The sequence below is a fragment of the Scyliorhinus canicula genome, chromosome 17, assembly GCF_902713615.1.
Source record: "Scyliorhinus canicula chromosome 17, sScyCan1.1, whole genome shotgun sequence".
In the NCBI taxonomy this organism is placed as follows: Eukaryota; Metazoa; Chordata; class Chondrichthyes; order Carcharhiniformes; family Scyliorhinidae; genus Scyliorhinus; species Scyliorhinus canicula.
Window position 1 is genome coordinate 93,249,121 of NC_052162.1, and position 17,047 is coordinate 93,266,167.

The window sequence follows — 17,047 nt, forward strand, 5'->3', positions numbered from 1 at the left end:
TGCCTCCCATCCATGGACTCCATCTACACCTCCCGCTGCCGGGGGAAAGCGGGCAGCATAATCAAGGATCCCTCCCACCCGGCTTACTCACTTTTCCAACTTCTTCCATCGGGCAGGAGATACAGAAGTCTGAGGACACGCACGAACAGACTCAAAAACAGCTTCTTCCCCACTGTCACCAGACTCCTAAATGACCCTCTTACTGACTGACCTCATTAACAACACACCCTGTATGCTTCAACTGATGGCAATGCTTATGTAGTTACATTGTATATCTTCTGTTGCCCTATTATGTATTCTCATGTATTTTCTTGTATTTTCTTGAATTTAGTTTAATTCGCTTTTCTTCCATGTACTGAATGATCTGTTGAGCTGCTTGCAGAAAAATACTTTTCACTGTACCTCGGTACACGTGACAATAAACAAATCCAATCCAATCCTTATTAAGCGTAGCGAGCACTGAGGCCATCAAAAAAATTCGAGTTGTTTGTTTCCCAGTTGTGGGAAGAAAAAGAGGACCCCAAAATAATCCTAAAAAAAGTTGAGAATATCTATCTTCTGGTAAAAAAATATAATCCTCGACAGACACGCATTTGATTCAACAAACCAAAGAGCAGATCAATCAATACAATCTTATACGACCAACCCAGCGACCTTGACTAAGAAATATGCATTTGGAACTCTCACTGCTGAACTAATCAGAGATCAAATGCTTTGTCAAATTCACAATGAGATCATACGCAGGGGTTGCTACGTGAGAAAGACCGAATATTACAAACTGTATCTGCATGTTAAGCAATCAGAAAAAAAGAAACCGAGATTTTAGGCAGGAAACAGAAGTATTCGCAGTAGAGGATACGCCCTGCGCCAACTGCAGTAGCCAGCACCCTCAGAACAGAACAGTTTGTTTGCATATGGCAAATGATGCAGAAAATGTGGGAAATGGAATCACTTCGCTAAATGCTGCAAATCAAAAACACAGCAGGCTTCCTCTGCCACAGCAGCGTGGCAGCTGGTTGGTCCTCCAGGGATAAGAGAGTCAGTAAGGGGAACGGACTGGAGCTCAACTAAAGAAGCAAAGCTACAGAGTCTCCAACAATACTCTATTGTGAGAGTGTGGACACTGTCACATAAAAGAGTGAGGCCCTCACCACCCTCAGCATGATTTACAGGAATGCAAGTCTGGAGCAAAGTGGAACTAGACCCTTATGCAGCACCACACCCCAGTACCCAGGTAGACGTTGTGGCTCATGGCGAACAAACTATCCACACAAGGGGGGTCACTATTTGACAAGCCGGGTCTGTGCGCAGCCGGCCCCATGTTGCATGGCGCGGCCGCTGCAGGCCGCCATCATGCGCATGCACGGCCACTTACTCGACAATTCTCAAGCCATACCGGCAGCTAGAGCCGGGTGCACTATGCTGTCTGCTAGCCCCCCCCCCCCCACCAAACGGAGGATCGGTGTCCGTTTTGCTCCGATGTTTTGGACGTAAAACGCCACCGTTCCCACACTGGTGTCAGGACATAGCCTGAAAATCAGATAACCAGCCCTGTATGTCGAACATTCCAGAAAGGAAGCCACAATTCGCAGAGTTCAGCACATTCATTTATGGTCAATGAAGCTGTTAATGTGAGAAACTTCAGTAGTGGATCAAGTTGGATCCCCAGAATTATGGTGCGAATTATATTCGCCGGGTCGGAGAATCGGCGAGGGCAACGTGAATCCCGAACCCGCCGGCTGCCGAATTCTCCGGCGCTGGTGTTTTTGCGGGGACGGGCATCGTGCTTGCTGGTCGACGGCTGCTGGCAGCAGCCCCCCGGCAATTCTCTGGCCCGCGATGGACCGAGTGGCCGCCCATTTCCGGGGCTCCCGCCGGCATAAATCACAACAGGTCCTTAATGGCGGGACCTGGCTCCATGGGCGGGCTGTAGAGTCCTCGGTGGGGGAGTGGGGGGGGGGGGGGGATCTGGCCCCGGGAGTGCCCCCTCGGTGGCCTGGCCCGTGATTGGGGCCCACCGATCCGTGGGCGGGCCAGTGCCGTGGGGACAGTATTTCCCTCCGCACCAACCGCTGTCAACCTCCGCCATGGCCAGTGCGGAGAAGAACCCCCCCCTGCTCCTGCGTTGGGATGACGCCAGCACACGCTGGCGCTCCCGCACATGCGCCAACTCGTGCCGGCCAGTGGATCCCTCGGCGCCAGTTGATGTAGTTGATGTCAACCCTAGGGACGCATCCCAGACAACAGGTTTGTGTTGCTCAACAAGAGTCAGGAACAACCTCCCACCCCCTCTCCCCCACCCAAAGACTTGATTTTTAATTGTTCAACTCATATATATAAAGTTGAATTTGAATTTAGGTATGACTAAATTACTTTTGATGTTTTTGGAATGGAGTTAAAGGGGGAGGGATATGGTGATTGTCACTTAAAGGGAAACACAGCTGAGTAAGGGTCACCTAGCCTCAGTGACAAATCGAGACTCAGAGTGGGGAATCACCCCAATGGGGGGGTTTCCACCGAAGCAGAGGTATTTTGGAATTAGTTGCAAACATGCTCTACATGACATGTTAATAAATCGCTTTCTGTTCACAAATGAAGTCTCTAAAAGTGCATCATTGCAACGCCTAAAGTTAAATATGACTTCTTCAGAACTGAAAGGAGGTCGGAATACGCTGTTAAAAGTGGGGAGTGGGAGGGGGAAGAACAAAAGAGATAGTTTAGGAAAGGGAGAATGGTGGGAGAGCTTAAATGACAAAGGCATCATGGAACAAAAAGCAAAGAGAGTGGTGTTGGTTGTAGTAAAGAAACAAAGCATTGTTCAGGAGTTAGCAGAATAACAAACAGCTCCATCCAAAAGCAAAAAGATGACAAACAAGATTCGGACCCGCACATGCCAAAATGAGTCATAGAAGAATAGTCATTTCAACTCAAAATGTTAACTCTGTTTCTCTCTCCACAGATGCTGACAGACCTGCTGAGGTTTTCCAGCGCTTCGAGCAAGCACAGTATTTTGCTTTTGCTTGGAATCTTCCTGTAAGGAGTCACTTCTCAGCATTTTGGAGGCCAAGACACAAGATTTGGATGCCTAGGCCCACATTTCTAGTGTTATGGGTACAGTTTCAGATGCAAAATGATGTCTGCATCACCAGGGCTGGCCACACCCAAATAGCAAAAATCTGGGAAGCATGGCATTGCGAGCACATGCTGGAAGTATGCAGAGAAGGCAAGTTCTGGCATCAGTCAGCATGAAACACTGATTTGAAACCAGCGATTGACATATCCAACCTCACAGAGCTAAAAAAAATCCATTCATCAGCAGAAAGGATTCCTCCAGAGTTAAGACAAGGATCATCGACTATTTATAGGATAGTTGATGCTTGATTTCCCCTGGCTGTTGCTAAGTCAATACACTTGTTTGATGGTTTGCAGCGTTATTTAAAGTCGGCAAAGTTTACATGCAGTGTTGTGGCAAATGGTGAAAGTCATGGTTCTGATTTTAGGAGTGCTCCAGGAGCCTTTGCTCCCAGTCATGGGTGCAAATTGTTTCCATCCCTCTTTTGGCTGCAGGGTGAGGGAGAATGAGAGGAAGTGATACAGAGGAGGACATGCTGCGCAAAGAGGGAGGAGGAGGCGGGGGAGGAGTGTTCTCACCAGGAGACCAGCCTGGTTAGTGACTATTCACCCTCACTCACCCTTTGCAAGCAACAGTTTATGTGAGCTCTCCACTCCACTCAGTAGATGCTCACTGAAATTTGCACCCTCTTGCAAGTAGACCTGCAGCCGCAGAGTAGGGTGAGGACATCATTGACGATGACTGTGAAGGTAATGATGGGGTAATGAATTCCTTCTCGTTGGGCTCTTTCCAGGCTGGATCAGGGATCTCTCTGACCCATTGCAGTTTACCATCCAGTGTTGTATGACGCTCTGTATTTGAAGAGAGGAGAATGCATTTTTTCTTTTCTTTCCAGACAGAATCAGATGGATTGTACAAGTGACTTCACCAGGGTACTGGGCTTCCCATAGTGCAGGTTGTCACTGACTGCATCCACATAGTTTTGCAGGCACTGCATGAAAAAGCAAAGATGTACAGCAAGCACAAAGAATTTCACTCCTTCAATGCCCAGCTGGTGTGCAACCACATTCAGCACATCATCATACCAATGTCTTCTAGTCATGACGCCTTCACTCTGTGCCAGTCCATTGTACCATCAGTATGCGTATCACCACGAGAGAACAGAGGGTGGCTTCTGGGTAACGAGGGGTATCTGCTGATCACTGCCTCGTGACTCCAGCGTGCAACCTACCCACACAGGGACAGCATATGGACAATGAGAACCATACTGGCACACAGAGTGTGATCGAGCAGAACAATGGGGTTTGGGTTTCACTGCCTGGAGGAGCTGCACTACCCGTCAGAGAGTGTTCCATGATTCATCAAGGTCCACTGCATCCTGCACAACCTCACCTCCATGAGGGCACAGCCCTTATCACCGGGGATACAGTGAGAGGCAGCGAATGAGAAACCACAGGAGAATATCCCTGAGCAATATAAAGTTCTGTTGCTATGGCAATGAGAAAGTGTGGCATGGCAGAATTAGTCAACAGCCCAGCATTGCATAAGATTTGCATTTGACTTGTGGCATTTGAAAATGACACTGAATTACGAATAAATCAAAATCCAGTTTTTCAGCAGCTCGAAGGGACTGAAAGTCTCTTAAAGCAACAGATTAAACTATAGAAAAACGTGTTGCATAATACTGGAAAACAAACATATCACCTTCAAAGGATTGCTTCAAAATCCTTTTCCCGATCTTCGAGTCTGTCCACAGTTTCACTGCCCATTATGCTCTCCAACCTAATAATCCTGTCCACAGCTTTTCCTGTTCTTTTTTTTAAATAAATTTAGAGGACCCAATCCTATTTTTCCAATTAAAGGAACGATTTAGCTAAGCCAATCCATCTACTCTGCACATCTTTGGGTTGTGGGGGTGAGACCCACGCAGGCAGGGGGAGAATGTGCAAGCTCTACACAGACAGTGACTCAGGACCGCGATCGAACCCGGGTCCTCAGCGCTGTGAGGCAGCAGTGCTAACCACTGCGCCACCATGCCGCCCAGCTTTTCCTGTTCAAACTCCGGCCTGCAGCGCACTCGCCAACTCCTTCCACTTTACTAACAAGCATTCACGGAGAAACCAGCAACCATCTTGTCCACACTATGGACCTGCTCCCTTTGCCTCATCAAAACTTACTTCTTGGACAAAGACTTCAGCCACTCATCCAATCTCCCTCTCTAGAAATTCCTGACTCGCAAATAGTTTTTTTCAATTGTGGGATATGGGCATTGTTGGCTACGCCCGTCCCCTCTAATAGCTCGATATAAATGTCGTGCTGAGTAAAATTTCTCTGCCTGCTTCTTTAAACTAAACCTTGGCTTAGTTTCTAGACTCTATCTAGATGTTTTTCTCGTGCTGCATGCTAACAATCTCTCCTGCAAATGAATCTTTTGCCCGATGTGACTTTAGGTACACAATCAAGTGTCACAATTGAAGAGTTAAATAGCATCTCTTGTCGCTGGATTTTGCTGTTTCGATTTGAGATTTGTTTCTTCACATGGAATGTCCGTGCCATGCATGTGTGTGCCCCATCCCTAATTGTCATTTCAGAGGTCATTTAAGAGTCAAACACGTTGCTGTAGGTCTAGCCAGATCAGATAAGGATGACAGATTGCCCTCCCTAAAGGGCATTAAAGAACTAGATGGGTTTTTACAACCATCAATGCGAGTTTCATCCAGGTTTTTATTATTTCTGGCTTCCATGGCAGGATTTGAACCGGTCACCCCTCGGCATTAGCCTGGATCTCTAATTTACTAGACTAGTGACACAACACCACCGACTCCCCACAAAGTTATCAAACCTCTTGCCATCTTGACTTCAGAAAATGGACAGTGGGACAATCTAAGAATGAGGAAATTTTAGTAAAAAATCAACAGGAATGTGTGCACTCTAGTACCCTGGGCAGCAGGGTAGCATGGTGGTTAGCATAAATGCTTCACAGCTCCAGGGTCCCAGGTTCGATTCCCGGCTGGGTCACTGTCTGTGTGGAGTCTGCACGTCCTCCCACTGTGTGCGTGGGTTTCCTCCGGGTGCTCCGGTTTCCTCCCACAGTCCAAAGATGTGCGGGTTAGGTGGATTGGCCATGCTAAATTGACCGTAGTGTCCTAATAGTAAGGTTAAGGGGGGGTTGTTGGGTTACGGGTATAGGGTGGATACGTGGGTTTGAGTAGGGCGATCATGGCTCGGCACAACATTGAGGGCCGAAGGGCCTGTTCTGTGCTGTACTGTTCTATGTTCTATTTTCTAAGTACCACCCACCGCTCCCGCCTCAGACAGAATCAAACAGGTCTCTGTTCCGGCTCATAAGAACATAAGAACATAAGAACTAGGAGCAGGAGTAGGCCATCTGGCCCCTCGAGCTTGCTCCGCCATTCAATGAGATCATGGCTGATCTTTTATGGACTCAGCTCCACTTTCCGGCCCGAACACCATAACCCTTAATCCCTTTATTCTTCAAAAAACTGTCTATCTTGACCTTAAAAACATATAATGAAGGAGCATCAACTGCTTCACTGGGCAAGGAATTCCATAGATTCACAACCCTTTGGATGAAGAAGTTCCTCCTAAACTCAGTCCTAAATCTACTTCCCCTTATTTTGAGGCTATGCCCCCTAGTTCTGCTGTCACCCGCCAGTGGAAACAACCTGCCCGCATCTATCCTATCTATTCCCTTCATAATTTTAAATGTTTCTATAAGATCCCCCCTCATCCTTCTAAATTCCAACGAGTACAGTCCCAGTCTACTCAACCTCTCCTCATAATCCAACCCCTTCAGCTCTGGGATTAACCTAGTGAATCTCCTCTGCACTCCCTCCAGTGCCAGTACGTCCTTTCTCAAGTAAGGAGACCAAAACTGAACACAATACTCCAGGTGTGGCCGCACTAACACCTTATACAATTGCAACATAACCTCCCTAGTCTTAAACTCCATCCCTCTAGCAATGAAGGACAAAATTCCATTTGCCTTCTTAATCACCTGTTGCACTTGTAAACCAACCTTCTGTGACTCATGCACTAGCACACCCAAGTCTCTCTGAACAGCGGCATGCTTTAATATTTTATCGTTTAAATAATAATCCCGTTTGCTGTTATTCCTACCAAAATGGATAACCTCACATTTGTCAACATTGTATTCCATCTGCCAGACCCGAGCCCATTCACTTACCTATCCAAATCCCTCTGCAGACTTCCAGTATCCTCTGCACTTTTCACTTTACCACTCATCTTAGTGTCATCTGCAAACTTGGACACATTGCCCTTGGTCCCCAACTCCAAATCATCAATGTAAATTGTGAACAATTGTGGGCCCAACACGGATCCCTGAGGGACACCACTAGCTACTGATTGCCAACCAGAGAAACACCCATTTATCCCAACTCTTTGCTTTCTATTAATTAACCAATCCTCTATCCATGCTACTACTTTATCCTTAATGCCATGCACCTTTATCTTATGCAGCAACCTTTTGTGTGGCACCTTGTCAAAGGCTTTCTGGAAATCCAGATATACCACATCCATCGGCTCCCCGTTATCTACTGCACTGGTAATGTCCTCAAAAAATTCCACTAAATTAGTTAGGCATGACCTGCCTTTAACGAACCCATGCTGCGTCTGCCCAATGGGACAATTTCTATCCAGATGCCTCGCAATTTCTTCCTTGATGATAGATTCCAGCATCTTCCCTATTACCGAAGTTAAACTCACTGGCCTATAATTTCCTGCTTTCTGCCTACCTCCTTTTTTAAACAGTGGCATCACGTTTGCTAATTTCCAATCCACCGGGACCACCCCAGAGTCTAGTGAATTTCGGTAAATTATCACTAGTGCATCTGCAATTTCCCTAGCCATCTCTTTTAGCACTCTGGGATGCATTCCATCAGGGCCAGGAGACTTGTCTACCTTTAGCCCCATTAACTTGCCCATCACTCCCTCCTTAGTGATAACAATCCTCTCAAGGTCCTCACCTGTCATAGCCTCATTTCTATCAGTCGCTGGCATGTTATTTGTGTCTTCCACTGTGAAGACCGACCCAAAAAACCTGTTCAGTTCCTCAGCCATTTCCTCATTTCCATTATTAAAACTCCCTTCTCATCCTCTAAAGGACCAATATTTACCTTAGCCACTCTTTTTTGTCTTATATATTTGTAAAAACTTTTACTGTCTGTTTTTATATTCTGAGCAAGTTTACTCTCATACTCTATCTTACTCTTCTTTATAGCTTTTTTAGTAGCTTTCTGTTGCCCCCTAAAGATTTCCCAGTCCTCTAATCTCCCAGCACTCTTTGCCACTTTATATGCTTTTTCCTTCAATTTGATACTCTCCCTTATTTCCTTAGATATCCACGGTCGATTTTCCCTCTTTCTTCCGTCCTTCCGTCCTTCATCTCTAACCTCCATCCTCAGCAAAGTCTTTAACTGTGGTGGTCACCTCGAAAATTTGTAATCGCCTTACTTGTAACTCCATGTTTGAACCCCCTAAGCACGTACCCCATCCCGAGCTTTGAATAGAAACAGCCTGTCATCAATGATGCACCATCCTTTCTCACTCTTCTCAATTTCTGCAGCCATTGAGACAATTGATCACATAATTTACCTTTTGCACCTCTCCTCCATTGTCCACCTGACTGGGAATGACCTTTGCCTTCTCTTGCCATGGCTTCTCTTCCCCCCTAATTATATCTAGAGTCCCTCAAGTTTCTATCCGTTGCCTGCTTACATTTACCATCTATATGATGCACCTCAGAAACATCAGCCAAACACAGGTCAGATTCCAAGGTCTACCTTAGCACCATCTCTATTGTCCTCCACTGCCTCAGTATTACCAGACTGCTTATCTGAGCCACACTTTATTCAAACATTGCCTCCTCTCTGAGCCCAAGCTGATTCTCGTCTAATTTCTGCTCCACTCTAAAGATCATTCATCTCCGCCCCTGAAAGCGTCTACCTGAGTCCTTACCTCAGCTAATCTGAGACTGGAACCCACATCCAGGCTTTTGTAACCAGTATGCCAACTATTTCAACACTCTCCTGACTGGCTTCCCATCTTTCACTGTCCATAAAGCTGAGCTCATTTGAAGCTCTGCTGCCTGTAAACTAATCCGCACATCCATCAAACATGTGCAGTCTGACTTACATTGATGTACTTGGAGCCAATGGCTCAAATCTTTTTAAATGTAATCCTTCAGTTCACAGCAGTCAATAGTGGTACAGTGGCTATCCACAGCATGAGGAACACAAGTTCAAGTTTGGCCTTGGGTGACTGTGTGGGATTTGCACTTTCTCCCCGTGTCTGTGCGTGTTTCCTCCAGGTGCTCCAGCTTCCATCCACAGTCATGTTAGGTTGATTGGCCATACTAAATTGCCCCTTAGTGTCCAACGATGCACAGGTTAGGTGGGGTTATGGGGGTCGGGCAGGGGAGTGGGCCTAGATAGGATGCTCTTTCAGAGTCAGTACAGACTCAATGGGCCTGTACTGTAGGAATGATGTAGCTCTGTGGCCTAGCCCTCCCTATCTCTATGGAATCTCAGTGATTTTCTAGCTCTTGCCTCGTGTGCTTCTTTCACTTTTTTTCACCCCACCATTAGCTGCCGTGCCGTCATTTGTCTAGCCTCAAGTTATGGAATTCCCTCTCTAGTCCTCACTAATTCTCTTCTAAGATCCCCATGAATAACCATCTCTCTAACCAAACCTTGTGTCAGTCCCATACCCCAACAACTTCCTTAACTCAGTGTCATTTTGTGTTTGTTGGTCTGACAACACTCCTGTGAAGCATCTTGGGAAGTTTTCCTCACATTAAAGGCATTGCATAAATGTTGTTACTCTAATATTGTGCTTATCATTTTCCGCAGACATCATTGTTTTTGTATAAGATGGAATAATAGAGTAATGAGGTTTGACACTGAATAGAAAATTATCTGATCGAGTAAACAAAAAAACGACTTCGAAATTCTCCTCCCCAGACTTCTCGACAATAATCACTGCTTGTGCTTCTGTACAAGGTGTACTTCTAATTGAGGTCAGGTGACCTGACACTTCAATGTTGTGCAGAAGACCGTGATGGCAAAGTTTAGGTAGGAATAATGAAGCGTGTTGAGTGAGACTTTAGAGTTGGCCAATTTTTTAATATTCTTTATTGTCACAAGCAGGCTTATATTAACAATGAGGCTGCAATGAGGTTACTGTGAAAAGCTCCTAGTCGCCACATTCCGGCAGCTGTTCACGGATACACGGAGGGAGAATTCAGATTGTCCAAATTACCTAACAGCACGTCTTTCGGGACTTGTGGGAGGAAACTGAAGCACCTGGAGGAAACCCACGCAGTCACGGGAAGAACGTGCAGACTCCGCACAGACAGTGTTCCAAGCCAGAAATCGAACCTGGGACCCTGTGAAGTAACAGTGCTAACCACTGTGCGGCCATGCCACCCATTTTGGCATGGATTCAGAGTTTTAAATGCTGATTGGCTGCAGAAAGTACAGACGGTTAGTTAAAATGTAAAAATGACAGCATACAATATTTTAAGAACACTCGAGGTCCTCTGACCGCTAATTAGAACATTGGGGCAAGGAGTAGACCATTCGTCCCACCGAGCCTGCTCTGTTATTCAATAATGTCGCCGCTGTCCTTCAACAGAAATTCCCCTTTCACACCCTGTCCCCAAATCACTGGATTCTCTCAATGCCCCAAAATCTTTGGATCTCAACCTTGAACATACTCATCAATTGAACATCTGCCATCCTTTGGGATGGAGAATTCCAGAGATTCCTAATCCTCTGAGTGAAGAAATTTCTTCCCACCTCCGTCCTCATTGATCAATTCCTTATGCTGAGAATTTCACCCCTAATTCTAGAGTCCCCAGCCAGGGCAGACATCCCTTTCAACTCTGTCAAGTCCTTTAAAGAATTTTGTAATATTCCAATGCGATCGCCTCTCCATCCTTCTGTACTCCAGAGAATTCAGGCCCAGTCTACTCAAATATTCCTCCTTGGGCAGCTCTGTCATTCCAGCTATCAATCTAAAAATTATACAAAGGCTGAATGATTTTACACTGGTGTAAGATTCTTGCAGCAATATCACACAGAACAATTTCCATTTAGCATTACACAGTAAATAGACCCATCAGTCCTCATCCATCACTTTGAAAAAAGATTAACTTCAAGATGATTGCCACAGGAACACAACTGAAGAAAACCATATCAAATTCCCCATCTCACTGACTAGTTATGAAGTTCTACGCTAATTCGCTTAGGCATTTTGTTAAAATTACTCACGTCGATTTGATCTTCTGATTGTCCTTTCGGAAAAATTCCTGAGAAAGACAGAAAGCTCCTCAACATTTTTTTTTAAAGAAGTGAAGAACGTTACTCAGAAAGGAAATCGATTGGTGCCCACACCAATTGCCTGCTTTGCCTACCAGGCCCTTCCCCTCAGACTACTAACTGCTGAGCTGATCAGAAGAATCCAAACTGTGCCAGAAAAAAATGAAAACTTCTCTCATGTAATGTTTGCTATCTCAGGACTGGGTCCTTCACGTCTCATGCAGCAATTAACAGTAAATGGAAAATGAAAACCAAAAGCGGAGGAGGAGACTGACACCACCTCTGCCACGTTCTTCAGAGGAAAATCCAATTTTAAATAACAACATATCGCTAGGGTGATTAAAAAAAAAACTCCCCAAAAAACATCAGAGAGGTGATGAAGAGTACAACAAAAACGCTCTGTTCCTGGGACTTAATGCAGTGGCGTCTGTCCATAAACAGTTGGCTTAAAAGTCAGGGCATCACGGTTGAAGATTAGAACGTTGGTGTTTGAAATTGGAAGGTTGATGTTTGAAATGAGGGTGTTCCAGGGGCTGTTCTACTGTTCTGGGCAGGGAAGTCTAAAAGATTGAGTTCAGGGCATCCGGGGACCTGCACAACTTGGTTGACCAAAGGGTGAAAGGCAGCAGAATAAGTGAGACACAAAATCTTTGGTCAAGGTGCTCAAAATAAAGTTGATAGCAGGGTGATTCTCTGCAAGAGTCCCAAAAGAGACAAGGATCAGCATCTCTGGGGTGGTGTGAATCTCCCTCGTCATCTGGCACCACAACCCACGAGGAATATTTAAGGGGTTTGGGTGGGGTTGAGGATTAGGGTTAGAATTAGAGTCAAAGGACTTGATACTAAACCGCGGACCCACGGCAAGTTGTGGAGGAGGGAGAATTCCCTTATTAATCATGTGAATGGTGATTTAGCAAGCAGACAGGAGCACAAATGCACCTCTTTCTGTTTAAAAAGGGGTCAGGTATTCGTGTCCGAGTGACTCACTAAAGAGAGGTGGGTTCATTTCGACCTGTTCAAATCAGCCTCCTATCTCGAGGTTTTGAGCTGAATTTGGAATTACTAGTTGCTGTACAGTTTCCCAGGGTTCGGAAACTCGGTGAGATTGACTGGCACTTGAGCAAGGTGATTCAAGGCCAAGAGTTGCTATCAGCCTGAAAGTTCAGTGTGCAAAACTGCTACCTCAATTTCCTTTGGGGCACAGTTTGGTTCATGTTCTCTCTGTGGGGAGGTGGTCATGGCTGCACTTAATTTGAACGAGAAAGAATATGGGGGGCGATTCTCCGAGCCCCGCGTCGGGCCGGAGAATCGGAGCAACCGCGCCACGATGCCCCGACGCTGGCGCGCGATTCTCCGAATTGGGGAGAATCGCCGCCATTTGCGCCGGCTCATTTAACGCGGTGTTGGCCGCGGGCCGCTGGATTCGGAGGGGCTGCTGATTCTCCAGCCCCGATGGACCGAGCGGCCGCTCCGACACGACAGAGTCCCGCCGGCGCCATTCACCCTTGGTCGCTGCAGGCGGGAACTCTGCAGGAATGCTCGGGGGGGGATGGACGGCCTGTGAGGGGGGGGGGGAGCTCTTTCACCGGGGGAGCCTCCAATGGTGTCTGGCCCACGATCGGGGCCCACCAATCGGTTGGCCTGCCTCTCTGTTGGAGGGCCTCCTTTCCTCCGCCGGCAATGTTATAGCCCTGCGGCATTGTTGTGCGGGGCAACCTGGGGGAGGACGGACACTGCGCTTGCACTAGTTGGCGCCTGCCCAACTGCGCATGCGCGGAACCCAAGGCACCGCGTATTTTATGCGGCGCCGGGTCTCTGACGCCGCGCCGAGGCCTTGTCCCCGCAAATCGCGCCACGCCCCTGCCAGCCCCTCGTAGACCCCAGAATGGGGGTCTAGGAATGGGCGGCAACGCCGGAGTAAAACACTCTGGTTTTTACTCCGGCGTCGGTACTTAGACTCCCGTTGGGAGAATCCCGCCCATGAACAGGGATGTGCTGTTGTTGCTCTTTTTAATGAATGGAATACTATCCCACCAGCATCACCAATAATGTTGCCAATCGGCACCAATAATGTTGCCAACAAATGATACCACCACAAGGCTTTACCAGATATCCATCAAAGGACCAAACAACCAGCTAGTCAGTTCAAGTTCAAAGATAGTTTATTTACACACAAGGATTACTTTGAAATGCAACATAAAATACTCCAAGTTAAACTGCACCTAACAACTACAATAACCTATACTTAACTTCAGGGCAACCGGCTCTTTGCAGATGAAGAAGGCCTTTGTTCGGATATTGCGTGGCTGGGTAGAAGTGGCGGCTTCGTTTCTGCTGGGCTCATCCGTCTGGTAGCGATCGTTGGTCTTGAACTTGTCTTCTGGTCGTAATGCTACACTTGGTTTTAGGTGTAGGCCAGGGCCAAGAGAGACCGAACACATGGCTGTGTCTCTTTTTATCCCTCTGGGATTTTGTGTTCTTTGGGGCTTTCCTTAGCTTTGGAATCAATAATTCGACAGACTTCAATCACTGCCTTCGATTTTGACCAATAAAGGGCCGGGTGCCTTGATGGCTCGGTATGTCCTGAGCGGTCATTGACCTTGGCTGTTTGGGCTTTCTTTACAAAGGGAGTGGTGCCGGTTAGTCTGCATCTGTACCGGGTACCTGAGTACAGAACTTTTGTTATGGAGAAATGGGCTATTAGAATGCAAAAGAGTGGGGGTTTCGATCGCGTCTAGCTATCTGGGTTGCAAATACACACACAAGCTCTGAGTGTGTCTGGGTCCTGGGTTGGCCATAATTCCCATGGTCCTTTGCAGGTGGCCATCTGGGATGGCTACATCGTGGAGGGAACTATAGATGGACATCGGGAAAGGGAGGAACAGAGGAGCCTGTGGTCACAGAAAGGCACTGTAGGGTGAACTGACAGAGGCCTCAGCTTCCTTGATCCCTCAGAATAAACCAGTGCTTCTGAAGGTTGTAACGGTCACATCAACATGTCGTGGCGTATTTCCCAATCCCTCAGTTTTGCTACGATTCATCGAACCGGGCACAGGAAATGACAATGGCAAACTCAACCTTGTCGACCCTGCAAAGTCCTCCTTGCTAACATCTGGGGGCTTGTGCCAAAGCTGGGAGAGCTGTTTCACAGACTAGTCAAGCAACAACCTAACATAGTCATACTCACAAAACCATACCAGTTTTAAGGTGCTAGGTGCTATTTTAATTGCAGCCAGATGGTGGCACTCTGCACCTGCTAATCTGGAAAGTTTATTTCTGTACACTGCTGTGGAATTAGAGACAGGGACCATTCAGGATCAGAAGAGAAACAAAATAATTGGTCACCTGCTGCACGGCAGGCATTACAAGGAATAGAAATCACTCAATAATAAATTCCATATGTCCATTTTCTCCCATTTCCCTTGCCAGCCTTTCAAAACAGTCGAAAGCCACCTTTTCAGGCTGTCAAATTCCCCCCGGGCACGCGATCCAGGGCACTTTAAAAAGGGGCAGGCCTAACTCCCACACAAAAGCTGGCATCGATCATGTGAGGATGGTTGTCCCTCAGCCAGGGACATGCTGACTCCGAGCACCAGGCAATGGGAAGGGGGATAATGAGAGGATGGCAAGGGAGGGGGGTTGGGCGGGGGGTGGGAGGTGCAGACACTGGTGGTACGATTGAAATGATCCACAGCCAGAGGAGGGAGAGGAACAGCCCAGTTGATCAGGGCATTGGTTGAGAGTGTTGAGGCCTGCAGGCACTCTGGGAACAGGAGGTGCTAGAATAATGGAACTCTGAGAACATAGGGAAGCCCAAGAAAGTAATGAGGGGCAGAATTCTCCAACCCCCCTGCCGTGGCCAGAATTGTCCGCCTCCCGGGAATTGGCGGGAGCGGGAATCACGCCCCACCGGTCGGCGGGCCCCCCGCGCCTATCGGCGGGCCCCCCGTAGCGATTCTCCGGCCTGTGATGCGCCGAAGTCCCGCCGCTGTCAGGCCTTTCCCGCCGACATGGTTTAAACCACCTCTGCGCCGGCGGGAGCAGGCGGCAGGAGCGGGTTCCTGGGGGGGGGGGCGCGGGGCGATTGGACCCCGGGGGGTGACCCCACGGTGGCCTGGCCCGCGATCGGGGCCCACCAATCGGTGGGCGGGCCTGTGCCGTGGGGGCACTCTTTTTCTTCCGCCGCCGCCACGGCCTCCACCATGGCAGAGGCGGAAGAGACCCCCTCCACCGTACATGCGCCGGTGGTGACATCAGTGGCCGCTGACGCTCCGGCGCATGCGCGGACTCACGCCGACCAGCGAGTGCCTTTCTGGCCAGCCCCGACGCCGTGCGGCGTGGCGCAAAAGGCAGTCGGCGGAGCGGGAGCCACTCCGGCGCAGGCCTAGCCCCTAAAGGTGCGGAGAATTCCACACCTTTGGGGAGGTCCGACGCCGGAGTGGTTGGCGCCATTCCGCCGGAACCACCCCCCCCCCCGCCCCGCCGGGTAGGGGAGAATTTCACCCGAGGAGAGAATACAGGTACATTAAAGAAGCGTGTGTAGGTCTCGGAAAGCATCCAGGGCATCTACCTGATTTTAAGGTGGTGGGGCCTGCTCTGTTCAATGAAAACTGGATGTACAAGTGGCCAAACTCACAGAATTTAAAAAATAATTTTTTTTAAGGGATTGGGGGGGGAGAGGGGGACCACTGGCTATAGTCCATCCCTAGTTGCCATTGCGAAGGTGATTCTGAGCTGCCTTCAAGAACCACTGCAGTCCTCGAGATATAGATGCACCAACAGCGCTGTTATTGGGCGAACCCCATGCTTTTGACCCAGCGACAGTGATATATTTTGAATCAGGATGGTGAGTGACTGGGAGGGGAAACTTCAAAATGGTAGCGTTCCCAGTTATCTTCTGCTGTTGTCTTTCTAGATGGTAGTGGTCATGGGCTTAGAAGGTGTTGTCGAAGGAACCTTGATGAGTTATTGAGTTATTAAAGTAGAAGATCAACCCAGGTTTTACTGAGTAGAGGAGTAGCCTCTGTCCACCATATGGCTGACTCCTGCTCCTAATTCATATGTTTTTATGAACAAAATAATAGTTCTGATTATCAGAAGTGAACGTGAGAGTAGATGGTACACACAGCTGCCACTGTTCATCGGTGGTGGAGGCTTTGAATGTTTATTGAAGGGGTGCCAATCAAGCGGGTTGCTTTGTCCTTGATGATATTGAGCTTCTTGAGTGTTGTTGGAGGTGCACTCATACAGGCAAGTGGAGAGTATTCCATTACACTCCTGACTTGTGCCTTGTAGATGGCAGCCAGGCTTTGAGGGGTCAGGATGTGAGTTACTCGCTGCAGGGTTCCTAGCCTCTGAGCTCTTCTGGTAGCCACAGTATTTATATGGCTAGCCCAGTTCAGTTTCTGGTCAATGGCAACCCTAGGATATTGATTGTGGGAGATTCAGCGATGGTAATGCCATTGAATGTCAATGTGCGATGATTGTTGGAGGTGGTCATTGCCTGGCACGTGTGTGGCGCTTGAATGTTAATTGCCACTCATCAGCCCAAGCCTGAAAGCTCAAAGCTTTCCTTAAAGAAACTCCAGGCTGTTGTTACTCAGGAGTAACGAAA

General features: G+C 47.9%; 1 protein-coding gene across 6 annotated transcripts in view; it reads right to left on the bottom strand.

The window, feature by feature from the left end:
* The window catches only part of LOC119951757 (sodium- and chloride-dependent neutral and basic amino acid transporter B(0+)-like), a 232,723-nt gene that overhangs the window by 168,323 nt on the left and 47,353 nt on the right, over positions 1-17,047 (bottom strand). For 4 of the 6 annotated variants that reach the window (XM_038775087.1, XM_038775088.1, XM_038775086.1 and 1 more), the window contains exon 1: positions 11,386-11,879. The exons of the other annotated variants lie outside the window; for them this stretch is intronic. In XM_038775087.1, coding sequence (XP_038631015.1) covers positions 11,386-11,451 — 66 coding nt within the window. In that variant the 5' untranslated portion in view covers positions 11,452-11,879. Of the gene's footprint in view, positions 1-11,385; positions 11,880-17,047 lie in introns of those variants that run through there. 6 annotated transcript variants of the gene reach the window in all.